This window comes from Poecilia formosa, unplaced genomic scaffold (genome assembly GCF_000485575.1).
Source record: "Poecilia formosa unplaced genomic scaffold, Poecilia_formosa-5.1.2 Scaffold134, whole genome shotgun sequence".
Taxonomy (NCBI): Eukaryota; Metazoa; Chordata; class Actinopteri; order Cyprinodontiformes; family Poeciliidae; genus Poecilia; species Poecilia formosa.
This window is the reverse complement of record NW_006800073.1, coordinates 1505134-1517235: the sequence shown is the minus strand read 5'-3', so window position 1 is coordinate 1517235 and position 12102 is coordinate 1505134. Positions and strand designations below refer to the sequence as shown.

The 12102-nt window shown below is 36.9% G+C and overlaps 1 protein-coding gene across 1 annotated transcript in view; it reads left to right on the top strand.

Annotated features, from left to right (window-relative positions):
• The first annotated feature begins 3412 nt into the window (after positions 1 to 3412).
• Positions 3413 to 12102, top strand: part of hsd3b7 (hydroxy-delta-5-steroid dehydrogenase, 3 beta- and steroid delta-isomerase) — a 17367-nt gene continuing 8677 nt past the window's right edge. Inside the window, exons 1-4 of the mRNA XM_016676397.1 lie at positions 3413 to 3663; positions 5890 to 6045; positions 8351 to 8459; positions 11466 to 11646. Coding sequence (XP_016531883.1) covers positions 3501 to 3663; positions 5890 to 6045; positions 8351 to 8459; positions 11466 to 11646 — 609 coding nt within the window. The 5' untranslated portion in view covers positions 3413 to 3500. The remainder of the gene's footprint in view (positions 3664 to 5889; positions 6046 to 8350; positions 8460 to 11465; positions 11647 to 12102) is intronic.

Here is a 12102-nt window from a genome sequence, read left to right as displayed (position 1 = left end):
TAATGGGGAACGACATTTCTGGAGGTTTACTTCCAAGTCTGGGGGTTTTAGACAGTCCTTTAAATCAGACAACCCCAGACTCTTCAGACTCTGTTTCCATTTCTGATTCTGTGTTGTCTCCATTTTCTAGTGGGGGTGCTATGCTAACCGAAAGTAACTGCATTCCGTTGCTTCCAGATTTGGTGGAGCGGGAGGAGCCTGGTCCACTCTTGGAGAAAGCATCTGCCCCTCTAGCTAGACATTTGTCATCTGTTCCAGCTGATGAAACCTTGCAAAGATGTGACCAGAACGTGGTAAGTGCTGAACAAGCCAATAAAAAGAAACTCTTGAAGCGTCGATGGTTTTCATCGTTTGCAGGAAGCTCAGATTGGAATAAAAGTAAGCAATCGTACCACCCCCGACCTGCACCCAAACTTAATGTTGTTTGTGCTCGAGTTGCAGTGAGAACTCCACTAAAAGTGGATGAGCTTAATAATGCTGGTAGTCGAGGAAAAAATGATCCCATACGTTCTAGTCCTTCTCTTGCTCCTGTCAATGGCAACACTGTGGCGATAAATGGTTATCCCACACCCAAACCTGAGCAGCAGCATCTTTGCCACACACCAGTCCTGGCTCCATCTGATCTGACCCGACCTTTCAAACTGGAGGTGGATGCCAGTGCTGTCGGGGCTGGACAGCTGCTGTGGCAGTTCTGAACCATTTTGTGCCTGTTTGTTCTGCTGAGTAGCTTGATTGTTTTGTCAAGCTAGAAGCTTGGTACTCCCTTTGTGCCCTTTGTGTGTGTGGGTTTTTTTTTCCCTTCCCCTTTCTCCCTTTTTGGGTTACTTTGAGTTTACGTTGAATTGACTTGTGTGGACATTTTGTAACTTTAATTTGCACCTGACATTCTTGAGTTTGTTAATCCCTCTTGTTTTGCATTAATTGGGGCTAAATTATATTGTTTTGTGAAACTTTCTTTTGCAATAAATCATTTTACATTCCACTTGTTACTCTGGACACATTTTATGTTGCTGCCCCTGGACCCCTAGACCTTGGGGGCGTAACATAAATAAAAACCCAACTATTCCTAGGTGTATGTCAGATATGTTGCTAGTATATAAAAATAATCACTTAAATGTTTCCTCCTGTTATAATATTTTTAGCTGTTCACTTTGCCCACACTGAAAGCCTGTCCCAAATTTGTTTGGTAGATTTGAGTTTTCAGATTAAACATTTTTAAATTTCTGATTTAAAAAAAAAAGTCAGAATTCTGAGATTAAAGTCAGGCTGTTTTTTTTGTTTGTTTTTTTAGTGGCACTAATCTTCTTCCATAGATTTTCCCTCTAGTAAAATAAAGCTGAGCTGTATCCTCAGTAAAAGGAAACCAGGTGCACTGGGTATTACTTCAGCTGCAGTTTTTAGATGCCGACTCACGTTGAGCTTAAAAAAGAAACCTAAATCTGTGTCTGCCTTGATCCTGAAACAAGCAGCTCATTGACTGGAACAGCTGCTCCACCCAGCTACACATTTTAAAAACAGCATCACCTTTATTTTGTAGGTCATGATGAGATGAACTTTGTCATACTCTCTACTGGGAAGTTATGCAATTCATATAATCTTTAATAACTTTGTTATTAAAGGCACTCCTCAAAGTGCGCGTCTGTTTGTCTTTGGTCTTAATAACAGTGGTTACCGCTGCTTCTGAGTCATACCTGCATAATCGTTTGTTGTGCTGCAAACACACAAACCTTACCAAGTATTTTTGTCCAGTTTCCAGTGCAAATATCTTAGTACACTTGAAATAAGACAAAATTACCTTATAAGTAACTTTTCAGCAAGAAATGAGTTTTTCTTAGGTCCATAATTCCTTAATATTTGTGAAAAAGTGTTAGTTCCACTGAGATTATTTCACTTATGGGGAAATTATAAGTGATAAGTGAAATAATCTCAGTGGAATAAAGTTTTAAAAAAGATAATAGAGGAATGATTATGATGTTGGTGTTTATTCTTCATCTGAGCTCAATTTGGTCATGAATTCATGTGTGGATCAGTTTGCATTTAGTTATTAGGGATAAGAAAGTGAGACTTATAAATCTAAACATTTTTACAAAAAAATAACATGTTTAGAAATTAACACTTTACAATAAAGTTAATTCAGTCGAATCAAACGGATGTAATGTCGATCCTAGTAGTGCAGTCAGGTTCAGCTTATTTTTCCAAAAAAATTATAGAATTGGGTTAGTTGTTTTTTGTAGTCATTTCCATTTTTGAACAATTTGTCCCGTTTGTGAGGGATTTTTGTTCTAATATGTTTTTGCTTTTGGACAACTGTTGCAGCTCATACGAATTTAAAAATATCTAAAACACATTTCTTAAGAAACCTAATTTCACTTTCAATAGAAACTTTTTTAAGAAAGTTAAAAAAAACTTTACCAATGTGCTTCTTACCTTCACAGACTGAAATGATTGCCTTCCTGCTAGTTGTGCGGTTACGTGACTAGTGTGTTTTGGTTTCCTAGCAACAATGAATTTGCTTGTCTCCTTGAGGCATGTTGCAGTTCTCAACAGAAAGTTAATGACTTATTAACACCTGAGAATGAAGCATTCCCAGGTGTTCTAATATTAGAAAGGCTAAAAACAGAAGAAAGAAACTTGTCTGAGTTTCCAATAAAAACTTCCAAAACAGAGGAATTTAAAACTTGTTTGTCAGTTGTTTTATAGATAAAATATCAGAATAGGAATTCATTTTAATGTCATTGTGCACAAATAAAGCACAACAAAATTTAAAATGTCATAATCATTCCAGTTCTTAAAAAAATAATTTATGCTTGAAGCAGATATCTTGGGTACAGCACCCAAAAAATTTACTTAAGAGTAGAAAAGTTCTTTGACATATTTTTACTCAAGTAAAAGTAAAAAGTAGCCATTCAAGAAATTACTCAAAGAGTAGAAAGTATTTGGTAAACAGTCTACTCAAAAACTGAGTAACTGGTCAAATTATCAGTCTTCTAATATTTAAAAATTACATAAGCAGAGAGACCAAAATCTAAATTTAAGTGGAAATTTTGGTATTTCAAGAACCAAAATGACTAATTCATATAAGTAACAGAATATATAAAAAAAGAAAAAAATCAAAATCAGTTTCTTTCAATAAAAACTTAAGAAACTATAACAATTTGAATTTTTGGTTAAAACATGTTTGTTTTTCATTCAGTTGGTAGAGGATCCAGAAATTTTACTCAAGAGCAGCGTTACTTCATAATAAAATTACTCAAGTAAAAGAAGTAAAAATACCACAAAGTATTTTTTTTCTAAAGAGTTACTCAGGTAAATGTTACTACCCAACTCTAAAATGAATTTATGAGAGAAACCGCGATTTGTACACGTCATATGGGTGTTCAGCACCGCTCGGTCCCGCCCAAAAAGGGGCGGGGCTTGCATAAAGGCACCTCCGCCAGCGGTCAGCTGTTATTCGTGCAGAAGCGGTGAGCGCTCACAGAAAGCTCAGTCTCTCCTCCACCATGGAAGAAAACAAGAGGACGCTCGTCTATTTGATCACAGGAGGCTGCGGTTTCCTCGGCAAGCACCTGCTCGATGTTTTGCTAGAGAAAGAGGAGAAGCTGGCGGAGGTGCGGGTGTTTGACAAGCACATATATCCTGGGTTTCACGAACAGAGGAAGACGGGTAAGAGCAGGGACCTTTCTTTCTTTTCTCTCTGTCGCAGTAATCCTGTTTGAAACATGAGAGGTGCTTCGTTTTTAGTCTGCTGGCTTTTACAGTGATGTATAGTAACTGGATTGCGTTTTAATGATTTAAGCAGATTTGAAAATAAACATGTTTCTGTACATTCAAATATCAAAATGTTCAGTTGTTTGGTTTTCAGTTGAATATCCTCATTTTATTCAAAAGATACATTTATTGGTTTTTCTTGCGTGTAGAAATTAAATTTGGCATAAATATCCCCTCTGTTTTAAAAGGTGCGCAGTGTTTTATTTTTCTGCAGCTTCAACTTCCTTCTTACATCATATGAGCATAGATAATATATAATTAATCTCTTATCTATGCTTGGTTTTCTGTCTGCTCGCATCATATGCTTCCTGATAACATGAATAGCCTCCCTGAGTAGCTGAATAAATGAGCCATTCCGTCTTTGTTTGGGTTTAATTAATAATTGATATGTGACTGACGCCTGTCGTGCTTCCTGAGTGTAATTCAATAACAGATGACTGATCAGCAGTTTTACCTGCTGTCAGCCCTGTGCTGAGGCTGATGAAGGAAAAATGAAATGCTGGCTTGTATGTTCAGCGTTTTAAAACTGGTCTGAACTGGTAAAACATTTGCAACCGATTCTCTGAGCTGAGGTCCAAAAGTCCTTTTCCTTTCTGGCTGTTTTCTGCTTGCGTTGGATTATATCAGCAAGTCAAGGACGAGGCATGGGAGCAAAGATAAACCAGGAGTTCAAGACCTTTCTTAAAATGATAACACACTTCTTCACTCACAGACGAAATCTACAAGATGGACCAAAACACAATACGTCTTAAAATAAACTCCAAGGTTGCTTTTGTTTATTTGAACATTATTTTATTAACTTTTACACTATTAATTTGTTGTTTTTACACAATATTTTACATGGGAAACTAAATTTGGAGGCAGTGTTCCATCAATAATCCTCCCATGTGAAATGAACGGAACATGTAAAGCATTTCCAGTCAAAACCACAATATAGAAACAAAATCAATATAACAGTTTTTTTGTTTTTATTGCTTGAAAATGTTTATGTGAACATTGTCTTAACTTTTAAAGTATTTCACTTGGGGAAGTGGAGTTTGGAGGCTATGTGTCTTTAATGATGATCAATACAAGAAGAATTTAATTTAATTTCCCTTTGGGATCAATTAAGTATCTTATAATTTGAATTTTGAATGAATAATCCTCGCATGTGAAAAGCATTTCCAGTCAAAAGAAAGAATAGGGCTTGCTGAAAATTACATAAGAGTTTTAGTTTTTATTGCCTCTTTAATCTGACATTTTACCCGATTACGAATTCTTTACATTATTTGCACGTTTTTGTGACTTACACGTAAATAAATCTATTTTATTTAATGATTGTACATAATTACAAGGTAAAGTGAAACATATTTACGTTCCATTTATAATCAACATTTGTGAAGTTGGAGGCGAGTGATCTTTTTGTGTAAAATACGTGAATTACGCAGTGAAAGCTTCTGTAATCGTTAACATGCGGCTGGTACCTTTTTACCTTTTGAATAACGGCTTTTTGTATCCTAGCAACACAAAACAGAAGACAAAACCGGATACGACGAAGCACTCTTCAAAATAAAACACTTCCTCTTTCCAAAATACATTATTTTCGGCTATCATCGGCTTTCATGTGAATTAAAAGCGAATGAAATTTAGCGTTAGCGTGCATTTCTGTGACGTGTTTGACTGGACATGTTGCGGATTTCGGATTTATTAGTGTCGAAATTAATCAGTTTAGCGGTTAGCGTTAGCCTCCGGAACCAGATTATGCTGCATAGAAGTCAGATTTTACGTCATTTATTTCAGTACAACTAAAAACAGCATTGCGCAATAATGAACTTTGATGTCAGGGCGAGTTCAGCTGATGGCCGTCATATCTCATTCACATTTCAAAAGAAAAGCCAATGTGATAGAAGACATATTTCCTCTTGAGCTGATAAGGAAACAATTACTGGAAAATGTGCATTTGTAAGCAAGCAAGAATGGAAATTTTGTAACAAGGAGGTGAACACGTTTATTGACAAACAGCCTTAATTATCCTTAGCATCCCACCTATGTCTTTTTCCATTATCTCCTGAAATTCTTTGGAAAACATTTTGTTTCCTTGCATGCAATAATGGGTGCATTTGCTTCCTGTTTCTTATGCAGATGAGGTGGAAGTGACTTTAATCCAAGGAGACATCACAGATTACAACAGCGTGTTGGAGGCCACCAAAGGGGTCGACGTTGTAATCCACTCTGCCAGCCTGGTGGATGTCTGGCACAAAATCCCAGCATCCCTCATCTACTCCGTCAACGTCACAGGTACGTCCCGGAGGTGGCGTGATCTGAGTGATAACGGGAAGAAAGGAAATGATTTCTGAGGAAATCCACACAGAGGTGTGGATTTCCTCAGAAATCCAAAGGTAGTGACATCCTTTACGGCATATCCGTGACGGGATCAAAACGGAAACTATCAGGAAGTTGGATCACATATTTTTCCAGTTAGTTCCCTAAAAACTGGAACATATCACTGGTTTAATGTTGGGATTTGTTTCTATACTGTAACCAGGTTCCAGGAAATGATTTTTCCATGTTTGCCATGTTTCAGAGGTAGATAGAGTACAAAAAAATGGCACTAAAGTAAAAATAGAACTACTTTAATATATATTTACTCACACAGTGAAAGTAAAAAGTAACCATATGGGAAATCACCTTTGGTTAATTTTCCATGTTGAAAACTAACCAAAGGTGATTTGGTTAATTCAGGTAAGTTGAGTAAATTTACTTGAACAACTTTTTTTCCCAAAAAGTTCAAATAAATGTACAAGAGTAACAACTAGTTACTACCTGCCTCTGCTGATGCTTTTATTTTTCCTGCGCACCGTTTCTGAGGAAAAGCTCTTGCAGGTTCAGTTGTAGTGAAGTCCAATTTTAGCGCAACATCAAAGGAAGTTGTTAAAGAAAACATTCACAACATGCAACCACACTCCATGACGATCAGGATTTCGAAACACTCCTCTGCGGTTCAATGACGTTTCTACTACTGAAGCTTTAACTGCTTGCTAGTAGCTTGGTGGTTTTTAATCTGGCAAATTACTTCTTAGGAAACCACAAACATTCTCTCTGTCCAAGCGCTTAAAACAAACAAACAAACAAAAAAATCCTCCCAGATGTTTTTTTGGCAATAAGTTAATATTTATTGGAGTCTGGATAATTCAAAAATTCTCTGTTTCTAGAAGTCGATGCTTCTAGAAACACACAGAATTTGTTTGTAGGAGAGTAACTGAAACTAGAAACAAAGGTTTTCTCTAAAATTGTACAGTCTGTAGTTTCTGCTTTTGTTTTATTTTCAATAAATCCCACAGAGTGACTCATCTGTCTTTGTGTCCAACAATGCGGCACAAACACAGTATTTAGTATTATTGTCAGCCTTATCTTTGAAAACACATTTCTGGGAATATCTTTGTGTCTGTTGCACATAAATAGTCCACCAAAGTAGGATGGCTAAATTCAAACACGAGACGCCTCATTCATAAAGAAAGAAACTCAATTCTATTGTTTGGCTTTGGATTCAACAAAACGGACAAAACATGCTTTTGTTGTCTGTTGGCTGACTGGGCTTTATGAATCCCCCCTTTGCACAGCAGCAGCAGCAGCGCATAACACAACAGATTCATCCTGAGTTGACTAATTAGATGACTGATTCCCGCGTTCATGAGAACACAACGGTGAGGTTTGATTCTGTCTCAGTTTTGCTTTATTTCATTAAGCGAAGTGGCTCAACCTGGTTTCTCATTCAGTTTTGATTTTAAGGAATGACAAACACTCAGAGAATCTTTCCTGGTACCCCAGAGCTCCTGCTTCTCGTTAACTCTTTCCTTCTAACCTGAGAGATAAAATGCCTCTCTGGTTTTCAGATTCAAAAGTCCTGGGTCGCAGTTAAATTCTTTGTCTTGGAGCTATAAAAACCACGTTGGCATCTTTTATTTTAGTGAGAAGGAAAATAAATATTTGATTTCAGCTTAACAATAAATAACAATATATATATAATACATTGGTTAGAATATCCAATAATTTCACTGAACTGCACAGGACTCTGTTGGAATCAACTCACTCACTCACTCTTTGGTTGCCTGGCAACCCAGTCATTCTTTGGTTACCTAGCAACGACCTGGTGAGTTGGCAGCAGTGGATCTGGTTGTGGAGCATAAAATAAGCTTGTTTCTTTTAAAATCAACTCTGCTATATTTTAATCTCGTCATCTACTGCCAAAGAAAATTTAAAATGTAACAGAGGAACCCGAGTCCAATGTTGCAAAATATCAGATAAGTAATAATAAATCTACTGTTTTCAATGCCACAATAAGAGGTTTCCTGTTTCCTGTCGTCATTTTTCGTGTTTCTTTCCAACGGCTGTCCGACTTCGATAATGGAGTCCAGATTTAGTTTTAGCACAAAGGAGGGGGAAAAGGCCTCCAGTCAGCATGTGGATCCCAGACCGCGTTTTAATCTGCTTTTAGCTTCTCATCTGGGAAGAACAGAGACACTCATTTGTTTCAGTAAGGCTTTATTTAATGTTGAGTGAAAGTTAAATGTTCTTTCTAAGTTTGGCTGATTTTTGCCGTCAGGAACGGAGAACGTGATCCGAGCATGTGTGGAATGTGGCGTCGAGCGCCTCGTCTACACCAGCAGCATGGAAGTGATTGGACCCAACGTGAAGGGCGATCATTTCAAGAGGTAAACGTCATTCCTCATCATTAACAACTGAAACAGTCCTCCTTTGATGTTCCCTCTGTCTCTCTTCTTTCTGCCATGTGTTTTCCACATGGCGTTAATCCAGATGTTGTCCGGTCGCCTTCCTGTTTTTCTGGGAAAATAAAACAATAATAATGTAAATCATGAGGGAAGGACATGATATGATTAAGACTGGGTGGCTTCAAAACGATCATAACACAAATTATGAAAGATGTTCATCAGAAAGGCTGCAAACTTCATTTAGGGGTGTCCAAAGTGTGGCAGGGGGGCCATTTGTGGTCCTCAGAATGCATTTGTGGGGCCGCTGACTACAGTTCAAGACTGGTGTAAATTTTACCAGGCATTTCACAAGTTATAGATGAATATTTCTTGTTTATGAGAAAACCAGAGAAAGTGTTGCAAAACTAGAGGCCTGAGGGCCAAATCCGGCCCGCCTGCTCCTGTCACAATAACCAATAAATCAGTTTTTTACATGATGAGTTAAAATGACCTCATTTTCTATTTGCTTGATTTATAGTTTTTCTCTTTCTACCAAAACCAAGACAATAAAAGTCTTCATTCTTTTCACAACAAGCCCTTTTTTTCACTTTGTAATTCATTTTATTTGTTGTTTTGTTTAATTATTTTGGACATTTAAAATGTCTTCCCTTTAAGAACATTAATAATCTTGATGAAACCCAAAATAACCTTGGAGAGTTAACCCAAAAGTTGTCTTCAAAATGAAAAATACTTTAATCCCAAAAAGAAATTAAATATAAGAAATTCTAAGCCTTTTTTAATTTTTAATAAGACAAAAGTGAAGATATTTTGGATCTTTCATGAATTTCAGATTGATTTTCTGCAGAAGTCACACCAACTAATTTCTGTACCTAAAATGTTCCATGTGTAGTTTATTGTTTTAGTTTGAAAATCACGTATTTTTCACCCACTAGAACTTTCTACTTTACAATTTTGGTGCCAAAAATATTTTTTTAGGGGAGACATGAAAGCAGCAGTCTGCAGTCTGTGATGTTGTGTATGATTGGCATTTAGCGTTGCTGTACAGACGCCGTCTGGGGCTTAGACTGGAAACATTCGTCACCCGTCATCAAGTCTTCATGCAACAACAGTCACATCTCTGCGTTAGTTATTATTTTAAACATTCCCGTCAATTACCAGCTTCGGTTTATTTCCAGCTGCACTGGATGCCTTTGATTTTTGTTTTGACTTCACATTTGGAGGGTGAATGTTTAGTCCTGGGGTTGGTGTGACTAAATGACATGCCGTCTGCACACGTCACCATTATTTTAGGAAGAGACGTCCTGCACTGTGATTAGCCGACCACAACCAACATGCATGCGAACAGGTCTGGGTTTCTGCGACGTCAGACCTTGTGATTAGTTTCCATCCTGCTGATTCTGGAATGAAAAACAATGTGATGAGGTTGACTTGAAAAAGAGGGAACTTCAGGTCTGTGTCATGTAAATATAGCTGCAAAATCTGACTCATGTTTTTATTTTTAGTGCATTTTCATAATGTGTTCTAAAAAAAAAAAAAAGAAGAAAAAAAAATCTTGCGAGTGTTTGGCTGTACTTCCTGTAAAGTTACTCTTTTAAAATGTTTAAAAACTCCTAGATATAGCAAATTGAAACTACTGACAGGCCACAAAATGTATCAAGATAAAAATTCAAAAATTAGTTTGATTCTTTTATTTATTTATTTTTGTTTTAACTGCTCAACAATAAACAAAAATGTTAACAAAATCTGCATATCAGTAAAGATCCATAAGATGAAACTCAACTTCCAAAGTTTTTAGCTTCATTGGTCGTTTTCTGTTTTGTTTTGCAAATTTTTTACTATTGTTGACGTCTGGTAAGGGGCCCAACAAAATCATTTCAAGAGCCACAAATGGCCCTCGAGCCACACTTTGGACACAGCTGGCTTGAAATCATGAACCAAATTTGTATATCTATCAAAGACGACCTTAGTAAATACAAACCAATGAAAAATAATAATAATTTTTGACCCCTGAACTTGACAATGTATCTTAGAAAACTGGAAATAAGTCCAAACTTTGACTAGGCCGCTCTCAAAACCGTAGTTTAGCTCCTTTTTTTATTTGAGCCTTTCAATTGAATCCAGCATTCTGTCATGGCTCGAAACGGCATTTTGTCCTCCAGCAGTCAATTTAAAACTTAATCTTTCTGTGTTTAACATTTAGCCTGAAACATTTCCAGCAACAAAAGTCAACAGAAATCATTAAGATCTAAAGAAAACAAGAGTCTTAGAGACACAGAAGCTTTGTTTTTTTCTAAGTTCAGATAAGTAATAATTAATCTACTGAAGTAATAACCTAAGTTTTAAGTTATTACTTTTCTCCGTTGTGGTCTTTGAGGTGAGTTAACTTCTGGATCAAACAGGCTTCTTGTTTTTCCTCCCTGGTATGTTGATATTTAAGAAAGCTTGGCTGCGTTTGGCTGCAGCAGGTGAGGTCATGACGTTAATGGTGATGGATCGCAGTCGCAAGATAAAACTCAGTCAGAATATTTATAAAAAGAGGTGGATTACTTCATTCGAAACATGCTGCAGCAAACCTCTCCGCCTTGCATCCCGGCAGCATCACATCAGAATTATTCAGCTTTTCCCCTGACGGTTGCAACATGAAGTCAGGGGGAAACAACGAGGCTTTGTTCGCCCTGAAAGAGACGTGCGCTTATTCAGGAACGCAAACTCAGAGCAGGTCATAGGGTTGCACAGAAACTCAGGATGGATGTTCTGAAAATTTTCATCAATCCGTGCAAACTTTCGTTTTGACTCGCAGCTACTGAGGAATTTGCTTGAAATGCATTTTTCTCATTCAGGCCAAGGGTCAAAGGAACTTTATCTGCTCATCCGACATGTTTCCATGAATATAAGTGCAGAGAAAACTCCCAGCAGCACTCGACTGATAATTTACATTAAAAGGAGATGATTTTCAGAGTTTTAAATGTGGCTTTTTTTTCTTTGCAGAGGAAATGAAGACACAAAATATGAAGTGAAGCACACCATGGCGTATCCCAAGAGTAAAGCAAAGGCGGAGAATATTGTCCTGAGAGCGAACGGCAGTCAGGTAAGACTTTGTTTTCAGAGCTGGACGGTAACTGGTTACATTTACCTGAGTAACTTTTTGGTAACAAATCTACTTTTAGGGGTATTTGTACTTTTACTTGACCAAGATTTGTGGATTATTGACCCACTGCGAGCAACTTCACTAAATTAAGAATAAACATGTTTTAGAGAAAAACTTTGCCAAAGACACATCTGCAGTTTCTGAAAAGTTTCATTAGTTTTATAAATTCACCAGACGCACACACTTTTGTTAAAGCTTCATAAGTTTTAAGTTGAAAGAAATTGATTTGGAAACATGTTTCTTTTGCCTGATTTTGTAATCATGTTATTTATCTGAAATATTTTCACTTTTGATATTTCAAAATACAAACATTTCCACATAAGTTTTATATTTTGACGAGTTAATCTGAGCTTGAGTAATGGCTACCTTTTAGTTTTGAGTAAAAATATGTTGAAGTAGTGCTGCTCTTACATGGGTGTAACTTTTTAGGCTCTGCTTGTTATTTGAAGAGCTTCGTTCTGCCCTCCCTGCAGGGAG